This window comes from Convolutriloba macropyga, chromosome 15 (assembly GCF_964194025.1).
Source record: "Convolutriloba macropyga chromosome 15, txConMacr16.3, whole genome shotgun sequence".
Classification (NCBI taxonomy): Eukaryota; Metazoa; Xenacoelomorpha; order Acoela; family Convolutidae; genus Convolutriloba; species Convolutriloba macropyga.
The window spans coordinates 27,451,022-27,477,780 of NC_134482.1; the positions used below are offsets into that span (position 1 = coordinate 27,451,022).

General features: G+C 35.0%; 2 protein-coding genes across 2 annotated transcripts in view; both read left to right on the forward strand.

The window, feature by feature from the left end:
- LOC142354137 (tRNA wybutosine-synthesizing protein 4-like) overlaps nt 1-3,428 on the forward strand; it is a 58,575-nt gene extending 55,147 nt beyond the window's left edge. The window contains exons 8-9 of the mRNA XM_075406404.1: nt 69-299; nt 3,192-3,428. Of these exons, the coding sequence (XP_075262519.1) occupies nt 69-299; nt 3,192-3,428 (468 nt within the window). The remainder of the gene's footprint in view (nt 1-68; nt 300-3,191) is intronic.
- Nucleotides 3,429-3,624: 196 nt separating this feature from the next.
- LOC142354236 (uncharacterized) lies at nt 3,625-24,114 on the forward strand. The gene is made up of 3 exons (XM_075406489.1): nt 3,625-3,760; nt 6,659-6,826; nt 23,382-24,114. The coding sequence occupies exons 1-3, from the start codon at nt 3,664-3,666 to the stop codon at nt 24,065-24,067; spliced, it is 951 nt and encodes a 316-aa protein (XP_075262604.1). The 5' UTR covers nt 3,625-3,663; the 3' UTR covers nt 24,068-24,114.
- The last annotated feature ends 2,645 nt before the right edge of the window (nt 24,115-26,759 follow it).

A 26,759-nucleotide genomic window follows, 5' to 3' on the forward strand; every position in this document is an offset into this window, starting at 1 on the left:
ATCTCTCTTGATCTTTGTATGAATACTATGAATATTAAGCAGAGGTCATTGTGTTTGTCTGTTTGTAGAGCATCCTGAGTATGGGTCAAAGAAACTGCGAAACAGAGATTACACCAGTTGCACTACCTCCTGCAGAAGCCTTTGAAGAGAGCGACAGCTGTCAGGTCAACGAGAACAAGAGAGAGATGACTCTCGAGAAATCTGATCTAGGAAAAGAGGAAGAGAAAAGAATTAATGAGACCAAGAACGGTTCTGCCAATAGTGACAGTGGATCAATGTCACCCGATGAAGAACGCGAAGTCAGTGATTTCAGATTTTTCATCCGCAGATCTTTCTTCTGTAAAAATAGAGAGACATGATACCAATGTAGTTTAAGTATTCTGAGTGCGCTTTTTTTATTAATAGCCGCACAGCGATAGCTGGGGCTATTATTGGCCTTCTCTTGGTTTTTTACAATTCAAAGAATTTGAATTGTATTGGGGCGCTTTCTTTTTTTTAAGATCTATTCACACATTTTCATGATTTTTGAAGTCAAATTTGAGTAGTGATTTTGGTCACGCCGAAACAGGAAATGGAGCGAAAAAGCGAGTGGTTTTGCGGCGTGAAATTTTTTCGCTCTAATTTTAAAGTAGAGTGAGAAAATGGTGTTTGAACAAAAATTCGCTTTCTCGCTAGTGGTTTTTTGTTCACATGCGGCAATTTCACTTTGATTTTTACTGTTTTTTCGATTTTGTTGGATCGGGTTTTTTTCTAAATTGTTATCCCAATCCATTAATAGCTCATTCTAGACCTAGTTTTTTGTGTGAACCAAATTTTTATTTCTCGCTAGTGGTGTTTTGTTCACATGCGGCATTTTGACACCGATTTTTGTTTTTTTTTAAATTTTTTATCTGATTTTTTTTAGAAATGGTTTTCCCAATTCACTCATAGTCCGTTATAAGTCGTTGATTGTTTAGTCAATGAAAATTCTTTGAATTGTACGTCAGGACTTGTCCTGCTATGTTTTTTTTTTCGTCGTCATGGTTTTTGTTACGACCATATGACGTCACAGCCACTTTTTGTTCATTCGTTCATGCAATTTTAACGGAATTGCATGTGTGACGTCATTTTTCGCTTTTAGTGGAGCGAGTTTTTTTGTTCATTCGCGTGATTAAATTTTTGGTCACACTTGACTTACCTCACTCTCAAAAATGACTTCCTCAATTTGAAATTGACTTTTATTTACTTTAATTCAGAGATAAGGTCAAATGGGTGTGTGTCACTCTAAATGAAGGTTATTTGAGATCAGATAATAGAGGCAGCAATAACTTTGTTCAGATTTTTAATCAAAATATAACATATCAGCCTTCAATGAAAAGACGAATTTTTTGGTCTGTCCCTATTACTGTTTTTTTAGACTGCCGATCTACAAATCTGTTGCGGCTATTTTCTGGCAATCTGCCAGCTATGTTTTTTAATAGCCGCGGAGCGATAGCGGTTTTTTTACATCGTGGTTTTTTTACAACTCAAAGAATTTTTGCACTTCAAAGAATTTGAATCGTATTGCGGCGCTGCTGTCTTTTTTTAAGACCTGTTCACACATTTTCATAATTTTTGAAGTCAAATAGGAATAGTGATTTTGGTCGCCGAAACAGAAAGTGGAGCGAAAAGGCGATTTGTTTTGCGTCGTAAAATTTTTTATTTCAATTTTAAAGTAGAGTAACAAATCGGTGTTTGCACAAAGATTCACTTTTTCGCTGTGGTTTTTTGTTTACATGCAGCAATTTTGCTTTGATTTTTACTGTTTTCAATTTTTTGTATTGGACTGTTTTTATTAGCCGCCGTCAGCCTCTCAAACGACTATTATTTAGGCGCTATCCTTTTTTAAAATTCTCTTTACTGTTTGATCAAGTTTTTCGTTTTATATAAGTCACGATTTTCACGTTTGACTTCTGCCTTACCTCACTCACTGTACTGTGTTCAACTGAAAGGATTCTAAATTCTTTCACGCATTGAATTACGCAATGTAGTGAATGCGGTCAATGTCAAAAGAGCAAAATCAAAAGAAACGGGATAAAACGATAAAGCCCGGTCATTAAGTCATAGTGCATTAGGTTATCAAAATTCATTAGACTGATTGCTAGATGATATTAGTATTAAGCTTAATACCCATTAGTTTAGAAGCTGAAGTAAGTATAGGTTTAGAATCTAACTGTAAGTGCACACTGAATTAAAACAATTTTTGAAAGTTTGGAAAATTTGTCAATTTCAATCTTTCTTTCTTTTTCTGTTTCAATCCCGGCTATGTTCTAAATGGTTTTCCCAAGCCATTCATAGATCATTTTAGGCCTATCTTTCGTTTGAACCAATTTTCCTTTTCTTGCTAGTGGTTTAATGTTCGTTCACATGCGGCATTTTTACCTCGATTTTCTGAATGGTTTTCCCAATTCAATCATAGTCCGCTCTAGGTCTAATTTTTTGTTTACTCAAAGAAAATTCCTTGAATTTTACGTCAGGACTTCTCCTGCTAGGTTTTTTAATTCGTCATCTCCATCAATGATTCTTGCAGCCATTGAGTTCTTCAATTTCAGTGACTTCCACTGCTTTGCAGTTAAATTTTGTGTGCGTGACGTCATTTGTTCTGCTTTTAGGTCATTTGCGTGACTTGCCTCACTAAACAAAATGACTACTGAACTCACTTAATGAACTTTAAATTTTAGGAGCATTTACTAGTTAAAGATCATAGTGCGCATCTAAGTATTGTCAAACGTATATGCCCTAACTCTTGATTATTAGAGTCGTGAGTTTTTGATTTCGAATATTAACTCTGAAAGAGCTCTATGAGGGTTTTTTCCTTATAGAGCTTATGTGTCTCATAAAAATGACAGTCCTAATCTAACCCAAAAAGTCCACTGGTCTATTAAAGAACTGGTGGTCAGTCTGTCTATCTTATTTCTTTAGTTGTTGCAATTCCATGGAAGGCCACAAGCGTCAATCGTGGCTATTTTCCGGCAATCTGCCGGCTCTGGTTGTTTGATAACAGTAGTAGATTATCTGAATACATAACTCCATGAACAAAACTGTATTTCGAATCCATTATGTGAGTTTCTTTTCAGAAACTTCTGAGTTTATTTTGGGCTGGATTTACGGAGGCTTCATAGCGTTTTGTGAACTGTTATTGCCCGCTTTAACTTGCGATATTGTCTCTTTAGAATGTCCTGGCGAAAGAGCTTCTCAGAGCAGAAGTTGATAAGAAGATGTTTGGTCCAGCCAAGTGTAAAACAACGAAGCGTCAGAGACGAATGGCTCTGAGGAGATTGAAAGAGATGAAGTCTCTCAATACTGATTCACTATCTTCAGCCTTCAGGGAACTGTTTCTTCATTCCTCTTTTCAAACAACATTTTCAGACGTTTTTGTCAAAAATAGGTGGTGCATTTGGCACTTATGATGGTTTTTATAGTGTAACAGGAAGTGAAAACATTTCATAAAGAAATTTTGCTTGTGCATTTTTATGGTACCACTCGATTAAGTGTAAGTGTTTGTGTATGGGAATCGCATATAAAATGCGGCTCATAATTGGCGAGGGCTTTAATGAAAAAGATCGGCGAGGACATTGTATAAAACATTCTATAGGCGTAAAAATATCACATTATAAATGAGAAACAGTTTTGTCCTCCAGAAACATGTCAGTGAATGATGATTTCCAAGTCACTCTCGACGGAAAGATGATTGATGAGTATGAGGCGCAGTTTGAAGAGCCAGCGGAAAAATTGGCGAAAAGTAAGTTTTCAGTTTAATAATCGCTCGCGATGGAAGTTTTAAGGGATTATCGTAGTTGTGTGTACCTTATAAATTTGTGTATTTTGTTGCTTGACTCATTTCACTTTTTCGTCGTATTTTATTGACCTTGTCTTTTTTGGGTGCTTTACATTGCTCTCTATCGTTGTAATAATTTTCAACCAGTTTTCGTTCTCTTTTTTTAAATGGTTGCCTTATAGGTCCAGGAAAGTGTCGCCTAGTCTACAGGTTAATTGTTTGTCACCATTCAACTTTTGCTGAAAAAAAGAGTACCTGGTTTAAAGAATTATTTGGTAGTATTAAAAAACAAAATTTTAATGATTTTGTTTTTCACAATTATTGAAATTTGTCTCCTTCTTCGAGTGACAAGGGTTCGTAAATTGCGTTTAAAGTTTTCTGCAGGGTTGTTGTGTAGGTTTTAGTAACACATAATTGCTTTTGAAAACACATTGATCAGTTCTGCAACTCATGTCAAGGTCTTCAGGTGTTTGGTTCCATTTTTGAATTGTAAATCAGGTTGTGGTCCTAATCATTAATTGCTCTTGAACGAAGTTCATAGCAATTATTGTAAACGTGTGTGTCTTTTTTATGCAAAATTTTCGCTTGACAATTTTGACTTTTCGAGTGACTTTTACGCCCTTGACTTTTTGCGTTTCGCGTGATCTAAAATTCTCTCTCAATCACAATTTCAAGCAGCTGAACTCAATTGGCGGCAATTGGTGGCAAACGAAAAGTGCGCCGAAATTGGTTCCATTTTTCACTTTAAATCTTAATAGTGGTATATGTTAACCTCTAATGTGGTTATTTGAAGCCCACTATTGAGCTTCTTAGTCCCATTTAGGCTCCCCTCCCACTAAGCAGGCTGCAATTGATTAGAGCTCCCTCTAGTCGTTCGAGAGCAATTCTTCCGACGTTTAGTCGGTTATGTTTTCTACAACTTAACGTGATAAACAATTAGAGCTCAGTGTGCATTCAGTCTCATAGAAGGTCCAAATTATTTCGCAAGTATTAAATGTGATTAAATTGATAGGAAGGCATTACTTCAAAGGTCACTCCTGGCGTCTTTGTGCTAAAAATTTCAGGCTCAAAATTGCAGTTCTATTTTTCAGGCTTTTTTGGCCGTTTTTGATTTTTTAATTGCTCTCAAACGAAGTTTGTAGCAATTATATTAGTCCTGTCGGTCTTTTTTTTATGCGATTTTTCGCTTGACCAATTTTTCGTCTGACGCTTTTGACTTTTCGTCCTCAAAAACGGGATAAACAGGTAGCGCCCAGCGGGCGTTATGTGCTCTTAGAGCCTTTCAGGTCTGTTTCAGCTCAAACTGTCTTGGAGACTTATACTTAAACTTATGGTGTGAGGGGCGGTTCTTAGAGGTTCAAACCCCCCCCCCTTTGTTGACCCCCACCCCCACTATTGGCTCCACCCCCCATCGCGCTTTTGCCCCCCCCCACCCAGTGCTGCCCCCATCAGCCCCCGGTGCACCCCCCCCCCCCCCCCCCCCGTCGCTAGCTACTGACCAAGCCAACCTCTCGCCGGTCGTTTGAGAGCAATTCGCCCGACGTTAGTCGGTTATGTTTAATCAATTGGGAACTAAATTAATGTTTGTCATAGTTCATAGAGGTCTCTTGCAATGATGTCTCACGAGGTATTTTTTATTGTCTGTTTTTAGTTGTATGTAATGGTAATGACATTTACAGTTTTTTGTGGAATTGTAGTGAATTTTGCAGTTTTTTATTTTTGTTTTTTTTTTTCTAATCTTTTCCATTTGTGCCCCCGCAGCTTATTCGATGCTTTCTTGTAGAATGTTCTGGTCTGGTCGACGATTTTGACCCACAATTGTTCCGCTGGTCAGGTCAAGAAATGTTTTTTATAGCTGCGAAGCTGTAAGCTGAGCGAAGTTATATTGCGGTGCTCTTGGTTTTTTTTTGTTTCGTTGTCTGACGCTCTTTTTTCGTTTTTTATTTGTTCACACAGCAAAGCTGAAAAAGTCAAATTTTCTGAATGACTTCTTCCTCTCACTAACGGCATTTGCGCGCGTGACGTCATTTCTCACTCGCTTTAGCAAAAGTTTTTAGGTTATTTGCGTGATTAGATTTTGATCATACGTGAATTACCTCACTCAAAATGACTTTTGCACTTTAAAACTTAAGTTTAGTTTGAATTTGTTTAAGGTCAAAGGAACTCATTTGTGCAGTAAAGGTCCCTAATAAGAGGCTTCTGCGGAATGAATTTTAACTTTTTTTTAAATTTATCGCTGAATGTTTTTTAAATAGTTTTTTGTGTGGCGTTGATTTTTTTTTCAATTTAGATCTGTATCTGTTTCTATCTCTATATGGCACGCAGGTCTATTCTTTTGCAGCTATTCCGGCAATCTGCCGGCTATGTTCATTCAATTCCTTTTCCGTCAGTTGTCCTATTTGCTCAGTTCGTCAATCATTTTTTTTCTCCTTTTTTCCGCATTTTTCAATTTTTGTGAAATCTTTTTTTGCTTCTCTAGGCTAATTTCAATCTTCTCTCAGTATGCTGAAAAGGTTTTTAAACGGCACTTGTTAAGGAAAGAGATGTAAAATTAGTTGAGACAGTATGGAAAAACGAAACAAAAAGAAACGAGAAGAACCCATCAATGTCTGTTTTAGATGACCTGTATTTCAACTTTGTACGAATTAATCTCAGTTACCAGGTGAAATGTGTATTGCTGTTCCAGAAGCCCGATATTTCAATTTGTTCTAGTTAGTCTCATTTACAAAGTGAAATTAATTCTCATTGGTATTGATTTTAATACCTGTGCCCTATCATTAGGAAACAGAGTCTGCCTGCCAGGCGTTCGAGATAAGTCTTCCGACGTCAGTCCGTTTTTCATAGTATTTTTTATCTTTTAAGGTGTCAATCCACCGATGACGCATGGCGACGCAACAGATGAAGCTGAGGTGAAAGAAGAGCTGTTATATCTGGAACCGACAGATGATGACAAATATCTGTTCCAACTCACCCAGAAAGAGACGCCCACTGTGAAAGTTGCTAAATTTGTGGTGGAAAAACATCCAAAGGGTTCATAACTTCTTACTTCGCTGAAAAAGTTGAACAGGACTATTAGTTTTCCTTTGTTTGTGGGTCGTATTAATCCTCTTTGCTTTACTTTTATACTAATTAATAGCCGTCGTCAGCCTCCTAACGGCTATTATTTAGGCGCTCTCATTTTTTTTTACAATTCAAAGAATTGGAATTGTATTAGGGCGCTGTCTTTTTAATAGCCGCCCTCAGCCGGCTATTATAGCGCTCCTATTTTTTTTACAATTCAAAGAATTTGAATTGTATTGGTGCGCTGTTTTTTTTTAAGATGTGTTCACACATTTTTCAATGACTTAGATCGTTCAAAACGGGATAAACAGGTAAAGCCCAGCGGGCATTAAGTTTCATTAGAGGCCCAAAGTGGGCTTTAGTTGTCCTTCAAGTGCTAATAGTGGTGCAGCTGCTGGGATGGCCTTAATTTAAGGTTAAAAGGTCATTTTTAGGAGTTTTTGGGCTCAAATGGTGCAATTTTTCAAGTTTTTGGGATTTTTTTGTGTTTCTTTGTTTTATTAGTCTTAGGTTGAAGTTTTTAAAAGTTGATTAAGGTCGTTTGCGATACAAAATTGCTGTTTATGACCATTTTATGAGCTATAAGTTTTGGTACTACAAACACAAACTCGCGAAAGGATACTAATTTTTGCAATTTTTTTCAGGTTTTTTGAAAGTTTTTGTCATTTTTTGAGTTTTTTTAGCCCTAGGTGCCAAGAAACCTCCTCTAGAGTTTGATAAAGGTTTTGATGATAGATTACAGCATAGTTTCTAGTGGTAATGGAATGGTTTTCAACTTTTTGCCATCATGAATTTTAGCATTTTTTGACAAAGCTTGCAATTTTTTCATATTTTTCGACATTTATTGTCAATATTCAACTTGTTTGAGTCCCAGAGGCCAGAAAACCTCATTAGCGGTTGGATGATAAGTTATGAAAAAATTTTAGTTGCCATGAAATAGGTTTCAACTTATGAATATCACAAATTTTAGCAATTTTTTTTAACAAAATTCGCAATTTCAGGTTTTTGAAAATTTTCGTCATTTTTTCAGTTTTTCCAGCTTCAAGTACCAGGCAATCTCTTTTGAGGTTTGTTAATAGGGCACTTCGTAGTTTCCAGTAACAATGGAATGGTTTTTAACATTTTACTGTCTCGAATTTTAGTCTTTTTTTAATTAAAATCTGCAATTTTTTTTAAGGTTTCCCAAAGTTTTTTGTCAGTTTTTGATATTCGTCCATTCTCAAGTGCGAGAAAACCTTTTCCACGTTCTGATAAAAATGTTACTGCATGGTTTTTAAGTTTCAATGGATTTGTTTTCAACAATTTAACCTTTCGACTTTTGAAAGTTTTGATAAAATTAGCAATTTTTTTCAAGTTTTTTCAAAACATTTGTATTTTATCTATTATTTCTTGTCTCAGTAGACAGGTAACCTCATCCAGTGTTTGATATTATGTTATTAAATAACTATTAAAAGCTAGGGGGCAATTGAATGGCTTTCAACATTTTTATAGAAGCAATTTCTATTTTTTGAAGTTTGAAATTTTTTCTGAAAATTATTGCCTATCGATCTATGAGCCCATAAGTTTTTTAAATCTTGGAATTGGGTTACTGGATAGCCTCTAGAGACATAGAAATGATTCTGAAGATATTTATATCACGATTTTTTTAGCAAGATTTTCTGATAATTTGTAATTGATTTCTTTTTTCTTATATTTTTTGGTCATCGAGAGAATCATCGATCTTCAAAGGCCAATGAATATTTTTCAGGTCTTACAGATATAATACTGGACCGATTTCCGAAACAAAAATTGATTTTGAAAATATTTCTGAAATAGTATTTTTAAAGGGAAAAAAATTTGCCTTAGATTTGAAAGCTTAGAGTTTTAGCAATGAGTTTATTTTGTTTAGTTTTGATTATTTTAATTTCTCAATTTTCGAGATAATTTTGTTTGTGTTATGGGTGGAATTGTTGAATTGATCTGCTGGTCAGGTAGAGTACGTCTGAGTTTTTCATTCAATTATTTGAATTGTATTTCAGGACTTGTCCTGCTATGTTTTTTTTACTTCGTCAAATAAAAAAATGTTTCGCTTTACCTCATTTTGCCGCTTTTTCAACATTTTGCGTGATATCTTTTTGACTTCTCTGGGCTAGTTTCTCTCTGAACATCAGTTGCTCAGCAAAGCAATTCAAAATGAACAGAGTCAGTATAAAAAATTGAAGTCAGAATTAGAAACGGGATAAACCCATAAAGCCCAATTTTAGATGCCCGCTGTTTGAACGTCGTTCCTATAAGTCTTAGTTACCATCTCTAATGCTTATTGGTATTGATGGTAGCCCCTGTAACCTCTCTCTAAGAAACAGAAGTATGTTCAACTACGAAATACCATCAAAATAAATTGGACTTAAAAAATGTTTTTGTACAAAGATCTTTTTTTCAATATCTTCTATTCTTTCAATCCCAATCATGCTTATTGGAATCAACGGCGGCTATTTTCCGGCAATCTGCCGGGTATGTTTTATTAGCCCTGAAGCTATAACCGCTATTATTGGGGACATCGTGGTTTTTACAATTCGAGGAATATGAATTGTAATTGTGCGCTGTCTTTTTTTCAAAATCTTCACGGTTTTTTCGACTGTTTCCCCGTCAGTGAGAAGTCAAATTAGAGTGGTTATTTTGGTCACACTGAAATAGTAAAGGGAGAAAAAATCGAGTAGGTTTCAGGCGTGAATTTTTTCAAAATACCTTTAAAGTGGAGTGAGAAATTGGTGTTTGAACAATTTGTCGGTTTTTTGAGATGGATTTTTTAGGTGCGTCAATTTGACTTCTGTTTTGAGTTTCGTCTCCTTCAGTGCCTTTAAGATTGTTCATATCTGTTCCACTTCTGTATATTTGCCTGTGCTTGATTTCATTAAGCGGCAGCTAAAACTTTTTATGACTTAGACACTATTTGTTGTCATAAAATATTAGTGAATTTTAGATTTTGCCCCTTCTTCAAAATTATCTGTTGTTGTATCAATTATTATCATCAATGACAGGTGTGACTGGTTGCTAATGAGGCATAAAAGAACCTAATTAATAGCTCAAGTTAATAACTAGTGGTTTTCATGACTTTGACACTACTTTTTCTCTAAAATATTGAATGAATTTTTGAGTTCTGCAATGTTTATACTTTTTGATGTCTTATCATTTAATCTCATTGGGGAAAGGTCTCTGATGCTGCTAAAGGAAGTTAAATTCATCGATTGAGTCGTTTTTGTTCAACGCTAGTGCTTTCTATGACATTGATACGTTGGCTTATACGCTGATACTTTGGCTTATACGCTTGCTCGTTCGTTTTTTTTTTAAAAAAAATCTTGTTTTTTTTTAAGTTGGCTAGTATTTGTTGTACTTATTGCTGTCTTATCACTTAATTTCGTTGATGACAGGTGTTAAGGGTGATCATTGAGGACTATTTTGTTTGATGTAATTGTATCCTTTAGTAGGTGTTGCGTTTTGTGCAATTTTTTTTTTTTGTTTTTGGTTATTTTTGTCTTATCTTTTAATATTATTTGTGAGAGGACTCGTCGACATTTAATGACAGGTTGCTTATGAGCAATGCAAGATTATAGTTGGCAGTTTGAGTTCATAGGTAGAGTTATTTTTTGATGTTAATCATGTCTTTTCAAAAAATAAAAGTTGAATTTTTAGTCTTGATTGTTTTTGTTGTTCTTGTGTTGTTTTATTGCTTAGTCTCATTAGTAGCAGCTCTCATTCGCCTTTCAAAGTGCAGTTAATGATTTTAAGGTCATAAATAATGCAATTCTTCGATTCATTTTTCAAGAGTTGTCCTGCTAGGTTTTTTTAGTTCGTTGTCTCCATCGGTCAATCTGCTGGCTGTTTTTTAAGATATGTTAACACATTTTTATGATATTTGAAGTCGAACAGGAAGTGGAGCGAAAACGCGGGTGGTTTTGCGACGTTAAATTTTTGCTCAAAATTAAGAGTAGAGTTAGCAAAAATGGTGTTTGATCAAATATTCGTTTTCTCGCTAGTAGTTTTTTGTTCACATGTGGCATTTTGACATTGATTTTGCTGTTTTTCAATTTTTTATCTGATTGTTTTCTAAATGGTATTTCCAGTTCATTCATAGTCCGTTCTAAGTCCTTTTTTGTTTAGTCAATGAAAATTCCTTAAATTGTCCGTCAGGACTTGTCCTGCTATGTTTAATTGCTCCTGAACGAAGTTGATTGCAAAAGTGTTGGTCTTTTTTATCCAAATTTTTTGCTTGACTGTTTTTGCATTTTTCTTCTATAGCATATCTTGACTTCTCAGGTGACTTTTCACGCCTGCGTTTTTTTTGAGCGACTCTACTTTTCTCCCACCGGAGTAAAGCTTGTTGCTAATATAAAAACGGTTGCAGCGTAGCAACAAGAAGGGACAAATAGCCGAGTTGGTAGTGCTTCTGGTTGGGGAGCAGGAGGTCAATGGTTCGAATCGCGGCGTAGTCAAATGTTTTTCCACCTGCCTGTCGTTCGAGAGAAATTCTTCCGACATTAGTCGGTTTGTTTTTTTAATTCGCTTTACCTTTTGATCACGCTTTTCGTTTTACATAGGTCACAATTTTCACGCTTGACTTCTGACTCATCTCACTCATTGTTTCAACTGATTGAATTCAAGTTCTTTCTCGCATTGAGTTACGTAATATAGTGAATACGGCCGATGTCACACGAGCAAAAACGGGATAAACCGATGAAGCCCGTTCATTAAGCCATGGTGCATTAGGTTATCAAAGTTCATTGGGCGATAACTGGCTGATATTAGTATTAACCTTAATACCTTTCAGTTTACAAGCTGAATTAAGTATATGTTTAGAATCTAACTGAAACTGCACACTGAGTTAGAACAATTTCGAAACTTAGAAAAATTTCTGTCAATTCCTATCTCTTCTATTTTTGTTCTGTTTCAATCCCGATATTCGTCTATCTCTTCCACTATCTTTGATTTAGGGGTAATTTTGTTGGTTTCCAGACAACATTTCCTACTTAACTCAAAAGCATGACTTCGTTCATTTTATGTGGCGAAGTCAAAACACAGATGGCGACTTACATTGGTTATTAGAAGGCAATGTTGGGCATTAACTAACCTCACAACAGAGAATTGTAATATTAAGAGTAACTTCTTTAGCTCGCTCTCCTTTTCCCCAACGATAAAATATAATGGCCATTTATGGTAGATATTATTCAATCCTTTCTTTGTAATTAATTGCAATGATTAGCCATTCCTGTACACACCCTTGTCAAACTTTCTTGTTATCTATCTGGCAAAGCTCTTGCAAAAAATTTTCTGTGCCTAATCTTTTGCCAATTTTTTTTACAAAGTATTATAGGATGCGCAGCTTTATATAAGTGAGCTCTTGTATAATTTTCTGTTGTTCTATTATCATGCGCATGAAGGTCTGCATCGATGCATCGAAACGTAGTGATGAACTAGAAAATTGAGCTTTCAAGTTTTTTCAACTCTCGGTCACATGGATTAGTCCATTCTTAATCTCAAAATTAAAATGAAGTGTACGTTCAAAATTGTGAATTGTTTTTGAGCACAGACTTGGTGTGGTTCTGAAAGGACCAAAAATTTGTTCTTGTTAAAGACGCATTACGTCTTTTTTATTGCTTTGTTTTAGTTGACCTTGTCTCAAAATCAACCCTTGACTTAAAATTTTTTAGTTGGCCTTGCTAGTAGCCGCGAAGCGATAGCGGCTATTATTGGGGACATCGTTGGTTTTAAAAATTCAAAGAATTTGAATTGTATTGGGGCGCTGTCTTTTTTAAAAAAAGATCTGTTCAATCATTTTCATGATTTTTGAAGTCAAATTGGAGTCGTGATTTTGGTCTCACAAGTTTCATAGAACTCACAAGTTTTATGAACATTTACTAGTTAAAGACCAATAGTGTGCATCTAACTTGTGCTAAACCTATATGCCCTAATTCTTGAGCGTTAGTCTTGAGTTTTTCATTTCAATTATCAATTTTGAATGAGCTTTTTTTCCTTATAGGCCGTATGTGTCATAAAATTGACAATCCGAATCTAAACCAAAATGTCTAGTGGTCTATTAAAGGACTGGTGTCGGATCTGTCTATCTTATTTCTTTAGTTGTTTCAATTTATGGAGTGCCACAAGCGTCTATCACCGCTATTTTCCGATAATCTGCCGTCTATGTTCTTAAAATCAACCCTTGTTTTAAATGTTTTAGTTGACCGTGTCTTAAAATCATTCCTTGTCCTAAAATATTTTAGTTGACCTTGTCTTAAAATCAACCTTTCCGGTTTAATTTTTGTACAGATAATAAATCAACATGATCAATGTTTTTGATGCTGTTGATTACTTTATTAATAGCCGCACAGCGATAGCTGGGGCTACTATTGGCCTTCTCTTGATTTTTTACAATTCAAGGAGTTTGAATTGTAGGGCGCTCATTTTTAAGATCTGTTCACACATTTTCATGATTTTGGAAGTCAAATTGGAGTAGTGATTTTGGTCACGCCGAAACAAGTAGTGTAGTAAAAAAGCGAATGGTTTTGCGGCGCGAAATTTTTCCGCTCTAAATTGAAAGTAGAGTGAGAAAATTGTGAACAAAATTTGCTTTTCTCGCTAGTGGTTTTTGGTTCACATGCGGCAATTTCACTTTGATTTTTACTGTTTTTCGTTTTTTGATCGGATTTTTCTCTAAATTTTTTTCCCAATCCGGTCATAGTCCGTTCTAGGTCTAGTTTTCTGTTTAGTCAATGAAAATTCTCTGAATTATACGTCAGGACTTGTCCTGCTATGTTTATTTCGTCGCGATTTTTGTTAAGACCATATGACATCACAACCACTTGAAATCTGCTTTTTGTTCATTTGTTCATGCAATCTCAACTGAATTTTGTGCGTGACGTCATTTTTCCCTTATGGTGGAGCGAGTTTTTTTTGTTCATTTGCGTGATTAAATTTTTGGTCACTCCTGACCTACCTCACTCACAAAACTGACTTCCTCACTTTCAAATTGACTTTTTTTTACTTTAATTCAAAGAGATAATGTCAAATGTGTGTGTGTCACTCTAAATGAAAGTTATTAGAGAGCAGCTAATAGAGGAAGCAAAAACTGATACAGATTCTCAATCAAATTATAACATATCAGCTTTCAATGAAGACGAAATTTTTCGTCTGTCTTTTTTACTGTTTTTTTAGACTGCACATCTACGAAGCTATTGCGGCTTTTTCTGGCAATCTGCCAGCTATGTTTATCTATTGTATCCCTCGTTTCAACACCATCGGAAATACAATGAAAAGAATCAGAATATATCATTGATTAACTTTAGTGGCTGAAATTTCAAATTGTCTCTAGTATCTAAAAATTTCTGTCAATTCCTATCTCTTCTATTTTTGTTCTGTGTCAATCCCTATATTCGTCTATCTCTTCCACTATCTTTGATTTAGGGGTAATTTTGTTGGTTTCCAGACAACATTTCCTTCTTAACTCAAAAGCATGACTTCGTTCATTTTATGTGGCGAAGTCAAAACACAGATGGCGACTTACATTGGTTATTAGAAGGCAATGTTGGGCATTAACTAACCTCACAACAGAGAATTGTAATATTAAGAGTAACTTCTTTAGCTCGCTCTCCTTTTCCCCAACGATAAAATATAATGGCCATTTATGGTAGATATTATGCAATCCTTTCTTTGTAATTAATTGCAATGATTAGCCATTCCTGTACACACCCTTGTCAAACTTTCTTGTTATCTATCTGGCAAAGCTCTTGCAAAAAAATTTCTGTGCCTAATCTTTTGCCAATTTTTTTTACAAAGTATTATAGGATGCGCAGCTTTATATAAGTGAGCTCTTGCATAATTTTCTGTTGTTCTATTTTCATGCGCATGAAGGTCTGCATCGATGCATCGAAACGTAGTGATGAACTAGAAAATTGAGCTTTCAAGTTTTTTCAACTCTCGGTCACATGGATTAGTCCATTCTTAATCTCAAAATTAAAATGAAATGTACGTTCAAAATTGTGAATTGTTTTTGAGCACAGACTTGGTGTGGTTCTGAAAGGACCAAAAATTTGTTCTTGTTAAAGACGCATTACGTCTTTTTTATTGTTTTGTTTTAGTTGACCTTGTCTCAAAATCAACCCTTGACTTAAAATTTTTTAGTTGGCCTTGCTAGTAGCCGCGAAGCGATAGCGGCTATTATTGGGGACATCGTTGGTTTTAAAAATTCAAAGAATTTGAATTGTATTGGGGCGCTGTCTTTTTTAAAAAAAGATCTGTTCAATCATTTTCATGATTTTTGAAGTCAAATTGGAGTCGTGATTTTGGTCTCACAAGTTTCATAGAACTCACAAGTTTTATGAACATTTACTAGTTAAAGACCAATAGTGTGCATCTAACTTGTGCTAAACCTATATGCCCTAATTCTTGAGCGTTAGTCTTGAGTTTTTCATTTCAATTATCAATTTTGAATGAGCTTTTTTTCCTTATAGGCCGTATGTGTCATAAAATTGACAATCCGAATCTAAACCAAAATGTCTAGTGGTCTTTTAAAGGACTGGTGTCGGATCTGTCTATCTTATTTCTTTAGTTGTTTCAATTTATGGAGTGCCACAAGCGTCTATCACCGCTATTTTCCAATAATCTGCCGTCTATGTTCTTAAAATCAACCCTTGTGTTAAATGTTTTAGTTGACCGTGTCTTAAAATCATTCCTTGTCCTAAAATATTTTAGTTGACCTTGTCTTAAAATCAACCTTTCCGGTTTAATTTTTGTACAGATAATAAATCAACATGATCAATGTTTTTGATGCTGTTGATTACTTTAGTAATAGCCGCACAGCGATAGCTGGGGCTGTAATTGGCCTTCTCTTAATTTTTTACAATTCAAGAAATTTGAATTGTAGGGCGCTGTCATTTTTAAGATCTGTTCACACATTTTCATGATTTTGGAAGTCAAATTGGAGTAGTGATTTTGGTCACGCCGAAACAAGTAGTGTAGTAAAAAAGCGAATGGTTTTGCGGCGCGAAATTTTTCCGCTCTAAATTGAAAGTAGAGTGAGAAAATTGTGAACAAAGTTTGCTTTTCTCGCTAGTGGTTTTTGGTTCATATGCGGCAATTTCACTTTGATTTTTACTGTTTTTCGTTTTTTGATCGGATTTTTCTCTAAATGGTTTTCCCAATCCGGTCATAGTCCGTTCTAGGTCTAGTTTTCTGTTTAGTCAATGAAAATTCTCTGAATTATACGTCAGGACTTGTCCTGCTATGTTTATTTCGTCGCGATTTTTGTTACGACCATATGACATCACAACCACTTGAAATCTGCTTTTTGTTCATTTGTTCATGCAATCTCAACTGAATTTTGTGCGTGACGTCATTTTCCCTTATAGTGGAGCGAGTTTTTTTGTTCATTTGCGTGATTAAATTTTTGGTCACTCCTGACCTACCTCACTCACAAAACTGACTTCCTCACTTTGAAATAGACTTTTATTTACTTTAATTCAAAGAGATAATGTCAAATGTGTGTGTGTCACTCTAAATGAAAGTTATTAGAGAGCAGCTAATAGAGGAAGCAAAAACTGATTCAGATTCTCAATCAAATTATAACATATCAGCTTTCAATGAAAAGACGAAATTTTTCGTCTGTCTTTTTTACTGTTTTTTTAGACTGCACATCTACGAAGCTATTGCGGCTTTTTCTGGCAATCTGCCAGCTATGTTTATCTATTGTATCCCTCGTTTCAACACCATCGGAAATACAATGAAAAGAATCAGAATATATCATTGATTAACTTTAGTGGCTGAAATTTCAAATTGTCTCTAGTATCTAAAAATTTCTGTCAATTCCTATCTCTTCTATTTTTGTTCTGTTTCAATCCCGATATTCGTCTATCTCTTCAACTATCTTTGATTTAGGGGTAATTTTGTTGGTTTCCAGACAGCATTTCCTTCTTAAATCAAAAGCATGACTTCATTCTTTTTATGTGGCGAAGTCAAAACACAGATGGCGACTTACATTGGTTATTAGAAGGCAATGTTGGGCATTAACTAACCTCACAACAGAGAATTGTAATGTTAAGAGTAACTTCTTTAGCTCGTTCTCCTTTTCCCCATCGATAAAATATAATGGCCATTTATGGTAGATATTATGCACTCCTATCTTTGTATTTAATTGCAATGTTTAGCCATTCCTGTACACACCCTTGTCAAACTTTCTTGTTATCTATCTGGCAAAGCTCTTGCAAAAAATTTTTTGTGTATAATCTTTTGCCATTTTTTTTACAAAGTGTTTTAGGATGCGCAGCTGTATATAAGTGAGCTCTTGCATAATTTTCTGTTGTTCTATTATCATGCGAATGAAGGTCTGCATCGATGCATCGAAACGTAGTGATGAACTAGAAAATTGAGCTTTCAAGTTTTTTCAACTCTCGGTCACATGGATTAGTCCATTCTTAATCTCAAAATTAAAATGAAGTGTACGTTCAAAATTGTGAATTGTTTTTGAGCACAGACTTGGTGTGGTTCTGAAAGGACCAAAAATTTGTTCTTGTTAAAGACGCATTACATCTTTTTTATTGTTTTGTTTTAGTTGACCTTGTCTTAAAATCAACCCTTGACTTAAAATTTTTAAGTTGACCTTGCTAGTAGCCGCGAAGCGATAGCGGCTCTTATTGGGGACATCGTTGTTTTTAAAATTTCAAAGAATTTGAATTGTATTGGGGCGCTGTCTTTTTTTTTAAAGAGATCTATTCAATCATTTTCATGATTTTTGAAGTCAAATTGGAGTCGTGATTTTGGTCACGCCGAAACAGGAAGTGGAGTGACAGGGCGAGTGGTTTTGCGGCGTGAAAATTTTTTGCTCTAATTATAAATCAGAGTGAGAAAATGGTTTTTTAACAAAAATTCAAAAATTTGCTTTCCCGCTAGTGGTTTTTTGTTCACATGCGGCAATTTCACTTTGATTTCTACTGTTTTTTTTGTTTTGATAGATCGGATTTTTCTGAATGGTTTCCCCCAGCCATTCATTGTTCATTGTAGGCCTAGATTTTGTTTGAACCAAATTTTCATTTCTCGCTAGTGGTTTTTTGTTCACATGCGGCATTTTGACATTGATTTTCTGTTTTTTTTAATATTTTTTTGATCTGAATGTTTGAGAAATGGTTTTCCCAATTCACTAATAGTCTTTTCTAGGTCTAGTTTTTGGTTTAGCCAGTAAAAATTCTTTAATTTTTACGTCAGGTTTTTTCCTATTTTTTAAATTCGTGTCCATCGATGATTCTTACGACCTGACTTCTTGGAATTGACTTTCTCAATGAATTCAGTGACTTCTACTGCTTTGCAGTTAATTTTCATGTACTTGACGTCATTTCTGCTTTTATATCACTTGCGTGACTTACCTCACTCAAAAAATGACTTCTGAACTCACATCGGGAACTTTAAGTTTTATGAACATTTACCAGTTAAAGATCAATAGTGTGCATCTAACTTGTGCTAAACCTATATGCCCTAATTCTTGAGTGTTAGTCTTGAGTTTTTCATTTCAAATATCAATTTTGAATGAGCTTCTTTAGGGTTTTTTCCTTATAGACCGTATGTGTCATAAAATTGACAATCCGAATCTAAAACAAAATATCTAGTGGTCTATTGAAGGACTGATGTTCGATCTGTCTATCTTATTTCTTTAGTTGTTTCAATTTATGGAGCGCCAAAAACGTCTATCACCGCTATTTTCCGATAATCTGCCGTCTATGTTCTTAAAATCAACCCTTGTGTTAAAATGTTTTAGTTGACCGTGTCTTAAAATCATTCCTTGTCCTAAAATATTTTAGTTGACCTTGTCTTAAAATCAACCTTTCCGGTTTAGTTTTTGTACAGATAATAAACCAACGTGATCAATGTTTTTGATGCTGTTGATTACTTTATTAATAGCCGCACAGCGATAGCTGGGGCTACTATTGGCCTTCTCTTGATTTTTTACAATTCAAGGAGTTTGAATTGTAGGGCGCTCATTTTTAAGATCTGTTCACACATTTTCATGATTTTTGAAGTCAAATTGGAGTAGTGATTTTGGTCACGCCGAAACAAGTAGTGTAGTAAAAAAGCGATTGGTTTTGTGGCGCAAAATTTTCCGCTCTAAATTGAAAGTAGAGTGAGAAAATTGTGAACAAAAGTTGCTTTTCTCGCTAGTGGTTTTTTGTTCACTTGCGGCAATTTCACTTTGATTTTTACTGTTTTTCGTTTTTTGATCGGATTTTTCTCTAAATGGTTTTACCAATCCGGTCATAGTCCGTTCTAGGTCTAGTTTTCTGTTTAGTCAATGAAAATTCTCTGAATTATACGTCAGGACTTGTCCTGCTATGTTTATTTCGTCGCGATTTTTGTTACGACCATATGACATCACAACTACTTCAAATCTGCTTTTTGTTCATTCGTTCTTGCAATCTCAACTGAATTTTGTGCGTGACGTCATTTTTCCCTATTAGTGGAGCGAGTTTTTTGTTCATTTGCGTGATTAAATTTTTGGTCACTCCTGACCTACCTCACTCACAAAACTGACTTCCTCACTTTGAAATTGACTTTTATTTACTTTAATTCAAAGAGATAATGTCAAATGTGTGTGTGTCACTCTAAATGAAGGTTATTAGAGAGCAGCTAATAGAGGAAGCAAAAACTTATACAGATTCTCAAGCAAAATATAACATATCAGCCTTCAATGAAAAGACGAAATTTTTTCGTCTGTCTTTTTTTACTGTTTTTTTAGACTCCACATCTACGAAGCTATTGCGGCTTTTTTCTGACAATCTGCCAGCTATGTTTATCTATTGTATCCCTCGTTTTAACACCATCGGAAATTCAATGAAAAGAATCAGAATATATCATTGATTAACTTTAGTGGCTGAAATTTCAAATTGTCTCTAGTATCTAACAGTTTTTTGAAGGACAACAAGGTTTCTTTATTAAAGTCGCATTATTCGTAATAAGGTCTGAAAAAACAATGTCTTGTGTATTGAACTTCGTTGAAGTCCTACTGTGTTCTAATTGTCTGCATGGAATTTAAACAGGTTTTTCGGATGGATTTTTAAGCGAGAACATTTTTTCGTCGCTGGAGTTTAAGTTGACTTTCCGTCTTCAAAAATGGGATTAACTGGTGAAGCACAAGAGTATTAGGTCTGTGAGCTGCCCTCTTTTTTGAAGAGAGCTTTTTTGAAGAAAGCTTGGAACGGCGGGTGTTCATTTTTTTAAAGGGTGATCTTGGGGCGCCCTTCTATTCATTTTATTTTAGCCCCCCCCCCCTCCCCCACACACAACACACACACACAAACACACACGATTATATCCTAGCCCGTAGAGGCTAGCTTCTCTTTTTAAGCTAGCTACAATCAAATCTAACCCGCGTTTGTCGTTCGAGAGCAGTTCGTCAGACGGTAGTCGGTTATGTATAGAGCCCCAATTGGTCATTAAAATACAGAGGAACATCGACTCTCAGAACTTTAGCAAATACTATTGTTCAAATTTAAGTTCTTTTCTTCTCTGAAACTTTACTGAAATAACTTTCTAAGTTTCTTGATGTTATTTCGAAACCGCTACAACCCTCTAACATAGTTTCAGCGTTTTTTTAGTTATGCTAGTCTATTTTATGTATTTTGCTATATCTTGTTATGGCTGTTTTCGCCGTGGTGATTGGACATATCGTCAAAAGAAGCCGATTAACAGATACTGCCTGAGGGAAATGAGTCAATGTTTGGTTTTATTATTAATTTTCTAAGAAGTGCGTGTGTTATACTGAAAATTCTCGGGAAGAATATTTTTTTTGTGTAAAAGACATTGTTAATAGCCGCCTCAGCTTCTCAGCCGGCTATTATAGCGCTGCTAATTTTTTTTACAATTCAAGGAATTTGAATGGTATTGGTGATATGTCTTTTTTAAGATCTGTTGACGCTTTTTTTTGGCTTTTTCACGTCAGTGAGAAGTCAAAATAGAGTGGTGATTTTGGTCACATTGAAATAGTAAAGGGTGAGAAAAATCGAGTAGGTTTGAAGTGTGACTTTTCAAAATATCTTTAAAGTGGAGTGAGAAAATGTTGTTTCAACAATTTGGCAGTTTTTGAGATGGATTTTTTTCAGGTGCGTCAATTTGATTTCTGTTTTTAGAGTTTCCTCTCCTTCAATGCCTTTAATACGGTGCGTATGTGTTCTAATTGTGCTTATTTGCCTTTGCTTGAATTCATTAAGGGTCAGCTAAAATTTTTTATGACTTTGCCACTATTTGTTATAAAATATTAGAGAATTTTAGATTTTGACCCTTTTTAAAATTATCTGCTGTCTTATGACTAAGTATCATCAATGACAGGTCTGATTTGTTGCTAATGAGGCATAATAAAACCCAATTAATGCGAGTTTTTCTTTTTCAACTTTGTCGTCTTAACTCTTAATCTCATTTTTAACAGGTCTCATTGGTTGCTAAAAATTAAAGCAATTTATTTCAGTTCATAGTTATTGCTTCTTGTGGCTCATACGCTTGTTGGTTTTAAAAAAAATCTTGGTGATTTTTTTTTTTAGTTTTGCTAGTATTGTTTGTACTTATTGCTGTCTTATCGCTTATTCTCATTGATGAAAGGTTTAAACTCAACAGTGGTCATTGAGGACGCAATTGATAGATATAATTGCATCCTTCTGTAGCTGTTACGTTCTGTGACTTTTATACTGAGTGTTTTCAAAACGTTTGTGCGAGTTTTATTGCCATTTTTGGTTATTTTTGCCTTATGCTTTAATATTATTGGAGAAAGGACTCATCGATATTCAATGACAGGTTGCTAATGAGAAATAGAGGAATATAGTTGGCAGTTCGTAGCAGTTGTTTTTTGATGTTGATCCTGTCTTTTCAAAAAATAAAAGTTGCATTTTTAGTCTTGCTTGTTTTTGTTGTTCTTGTGTTGTTTTATTGCTTAATCTCATTACTAACAGCTCTCATTTGCCTGCTAAAGCGGAGTAATTGATTTTGAGGTCATAAATTAAAGCAGTTCTTTGAATTGTATTTCAGGACTTGTCCTGCTATGTTTTTTACTTCGTCGAATAAAAATTTTTCTCTTTTCCTCTTAGTTCACAGCTTGTGCAACATTTTGCGCGAAATCTATTTGAGTTCTCTAGGCTAGTTTCGCTCTTGTCTCTTTCTGTTAAAAGTGTTATTAGACAGCAGTTGCTCAGCAAAGCTATTCAAAATGAACAGAGTCAGTGTTAAAAAACGAACAATGCCCGTTTCTTGAACTTTGTTCTTAGTTACAATCCCTTATGCTTACTGTTATTGATACGTGTTCCTATGTTGTCTCACTACGAAACAGGAGTATGTTCAGCTCCAAAATGACATCAAATTAGTTTGCACTTGAACATTTTTTGTACGAAAAACATTTTTCTCTAGTTTTTTCTCTTCTTTCAATCCCAATCTTGGTTATGGGAATCAACGGCGGCTGTTTTCTGGCAATCTGCCGGGTATTTTTTTTCATGAATTGGTTCTGAATCTTATTTCTTAAGTTTTCTCATTGTTTGTTTGATTTTTCTTTCCTCCATTGTTTAAATTTAAAAATTTTTTAATGTTGACTGTTTGTAGTGGACCTGACTTAGGTCTTAAGGATTGCCCGCAGATGAGTTTTGCAATAGAGAGGTTGAGCAATACGGTTCTTAAGTTTGTATCATGTCATTTTTAATTGCTACAGTAGTTGAATTGGGCTTTCTACTTTGGCGAGCTTCTAGATGGCCACCCCAAAAAGCCTATTTGTAGTAGTTACAGTTCATTACATAAATTGTGTGTTAAAATTGTACTGTCATTAATGAGAATCAAAATCTTGATGCGTATAATGTGGCGTCCTTATTTAAAATCAATTGCAACTAAGTGGCCGACGGTTAGTCTTATAATCATAATAACGAGTGTGAAGCCGATTATAACCGAATCATTTTTCAAACAAAAGGAGGAGGGCGATCAATTGCAGCCTTCGTAAAAAGCGGTTCTAACTGCATTATGAGCCCCTCAAGTGAGTAGCATTGAGGCTAACTATTGATCACTTAATTGAAATTGATTTCATGGGAAACCACATTTTGCGAATCAAGATATTGATTCTTATAAGTCATATCTATTGGTCACTCATTTCAGGGGCCCGAATTCTGTTAGAACCCCATTTTATGAACGCTAGAATTCCATTCGTCCGCCTTTTTTAGATGTTTTTGGTATTTGTTGATGAATGATTTTCTGCCTTTCTATTACACTCGTTATTGATTTGTTATTTACAGAAGTTCATCTTAGATCTGTTGTCAAAGCAGTTTGTCTCATTCAGTGTTTCATAAGCTACTCACTCAAAATGAAGAGTATTATCGGCTTTTTTATCTGGTTAGAAACTTTACGGGTAAATAAGGTGCTCTTGCTACATCTTAACATTTCCTTCTTGGTTTTCTAACTCTTTTTTGGAGCAGCTCAACAAATCAGCGTAATTTTGAGCATCTTGTTTAGAATTTAAGAACTTCCGGTTAAAACATTTTGTTTGTTCCAGAAAGGAAACATCATCACAAGCATGGAAAACACAAACACAAGTCATCCCGGTCGCGTTCACCTTCTACGTCGAAATCCAAATCTCGTTCTCCTGAAGGAAGCCGGCGACATCATAAACATAAAAGGAAAAGGAAAGATAGAAAAAGATCCCAAGGTCATAGTAACGATCGGTCATCAAACAGCAGAAGTAAAGAGAGGTCACCGAGGTCAAATCGCCATACTGCCAGAGAAGAGTCTTCGGAATTTTCAAATGATGTTGAAAAAAACACTGAAAAAGTAGAAAATGTGAACAAAACATCTGTGAACGAACCTGAAAATGTTACAAAGGGCAATGAACTTTCAAATGGATCTGCCGTTGAACCTGAAAAGGTTGCAGAAAAGAGTAATAGTGAGAAAGAGACACAAAATAGTGACAGCTTAGAAGGAAAAATTGGAAATCAACAATCGAGAAACGGCACAAATTTAGAAACACTGAATCATAATAGCGAAGAACTGAAAAGTGAAGCTGTATCTAATGAGAAACAGTTAAAAAATGCGGAAATAGAAGAAAAAAGTGAAAGTGATGTCGAATCACCTGAAGTGAAAACGAAAATTAATCATGATAGTCGGAGACGCAGAAAAGGAGGAAAGAGTAAAAGTAAAAGCAGAACTCCAAGTCCCAAAAATGGAAAACCTGCATATTCTTAACGACATAGATTTTGGTATTTAGTATGAATAAATATTTCGAGCCAGAACGGTTTTTACTTGGTGTTGTCAGATTCAATCCGCAGATTGCTCTACGCCTTAATCATTCAATGTGGGATGACTCAATATAAGGCTAATATCAACTGTATCTTCGGAATCAATCTACCTGTTACACTCAACTTTTAACAGAGAAAAACAAGCTTTAAGATGTTAATTTAGCACTTGTTATTAAGCGCGTTGCTCGAAAAAGTGGTTCAAACAAAGTTACAATAAGATACATACCAAATATTGAGGTAAATTCCACATCACGCCATGATTTCACAAAGGTTAAATACCAATAGTTTAAAAGTTCAAATCGACGTGTCACTTTCAATTCAACAGTTCATTTCTCATCTGTGTAACAGTTCCGAAATGTTCTGAGCGAGACTCATATTTATTACAGGTTTTTTTTACTCGAGAGGCGATAATCTAGCTACTATTGGTCTCATCGTGGTCTCTTACGATTGGAAGAGAAGTAAAGATTATCTGTTTTGACTACTTTAAGAGTATCGACGAAGCACCTTTTTTGAAAGATCATTTTTTTGTTTAATCATCATCATCTATTTGTTCGATCTTCATTAATAGCCGCCGTCAGCCTCTCAACGGCTATTATTTAGACGCTCTCCTTTTTAATAGCCGCACAGCGATAGCTGGGGCAATTTTTGGCTTCTTCTTTTTTTTACTTCGTCATGATTTTTGTTACGACCATATGTCGTCACAGCCACTTCAAATCTGCTTTTTGTTCATTTGTTCACGCAATTTCAACTGAAGTGCGTGCGTGAAGTAATATTTCACTCTTAGTGGAGCGAGTTTTTTGTTCATTTGCGTGATTAAGTTTTTGGTCTTCCGTGACTTACCTCACTCTCAAAATTGACTTCCTCACTTTGAAATTGATTTTTTACTTCAATTCAAAGTGATAAGGTCAAGTGAATGTGTGTCACTCTAAATGACGGTTATTTGAGAGTAGCTAATACAGGCAGTAAAAATTTCACCAAAATATAACATCTCATCCTTTAATGTGAAGAGTAATTTTTTGGTCTGTTTTTTTTTACTGTTTTTTAGACTGCGGATCTACGCAGCTATTTCGGCTATGTTCTGGCAATCTTCCAGCTACGTTTTTTTTATTCGCCTTACCTTTTGGTGACGTTTTTCGATTTACGTAAGTCACGATTTTCACGTTCGACTTCTCACTTACTTCTCTCACTGTTTCAACTGAATGGATTTTAAATAATTTCACTCATTCAATTACGCAATGTGGTGAATACGGTGAAAATCAAAAGATCAAAATCAAAAGAGACTGGATACACCGATAAATTCTGCTCTTTAAGTCCTTGAGAATTAGGTTATTGAAGTTCATTAATAGCCGCCCTCATCTCCGTCGGCTATTTAAGCGCTCCTATTTTTTACAATTCAAAGAATTTGAATTGTATTGGGGCGCTGTAATTTTTTTAAGATATGTTCACACATTTTCATGATTTCTGAAGTCAAATTTGAGTAGTGGTTTTGGTCACGCCGAAACAGGAAGTCGAGCAAAAAAGCGAGTGGTCTTGCGGCGTGAAATTTTTCGCTCTAAAATTAAGAGTGATAAAACGGTGTTAGAACAAAAATTCGCTTTCTCGCTAGTGGTTTTTTGTTCAGATGCGGCAATTTCACTTGGATTTTTACTGTTTTTTTTTTCAAGTTTTAGGATCGGATTTTTTTCTAAATGACTTTCCCAATCCATTCATAGTCCGTTCTAGGTCTAGTTTTCTATTTAGTCATTGAAATTTCTTTGAACTGTACGTCAGGACTTGGCCTGCTTTGTTTTTTTAATTTCGTCCAACAAAAAAATGTTTTGCTTTAGCTCATTTTGCCGCTTTTTCAACGTTTTGCGTAAAATCTTTTTGACTTCGCTAGGCCTGTTTCTCTCTTTTCTCTTTCTGCTAAACGTGATTTTGGACATCAGTTGCTCAGCAAAGCAATTCGAAATGAACAGAGTTAGTATAAAAATTGAATTCAGAAATAGAAACGGGATAAACGCATAAAGCCCAAATTTAGATGCCCGCTACTTGATCGTCGATCCTATAAGTCTTAGTTACCATCTCTAATGCTTTTTGGTATTGATAGTAGCCCCTGTAGCCTCTCTCTAAGAAACAGAAGCATGTTCAACTACGAAATGCCATCAAAATCAATCGGTCTTCAAAAATGTTTTTGTACAAAAATCTATTTTTTTAATATCTCCTATTCTTTCAATCCCAATCATGCTTATTGGAATCAACGGCGGCTATTTTCCGGCTATCTGGCGGCTATGTTTTAATTGTTCAACCATCATCATTCAAACGTCATTATTTCAATTAGGAAGTTCAGTTAGTGGAAGTGTTGACGCAAACTTCTTAACAAAATTGAAGATGATATAAAAAAGAACATTGTGAATTTCCTCTGGTATACATAAGAATAAAAAGCAAATGGTAAAAGAGGCAATGTAGAGTTAAGAATATAACATTATTTAAAATTATAAAATCATTAAATTACTTATCTAAAATGTGACATTACATTAGTAAAAAATGGCCTAAGATGCTATTATAAAATGATCTCACATTTCTATGTGTACATCATGAAGATTTAAAAAATTAAAATCTAATGCTCTCAATGTCATCTTTCAGATCAGTTACTTTTG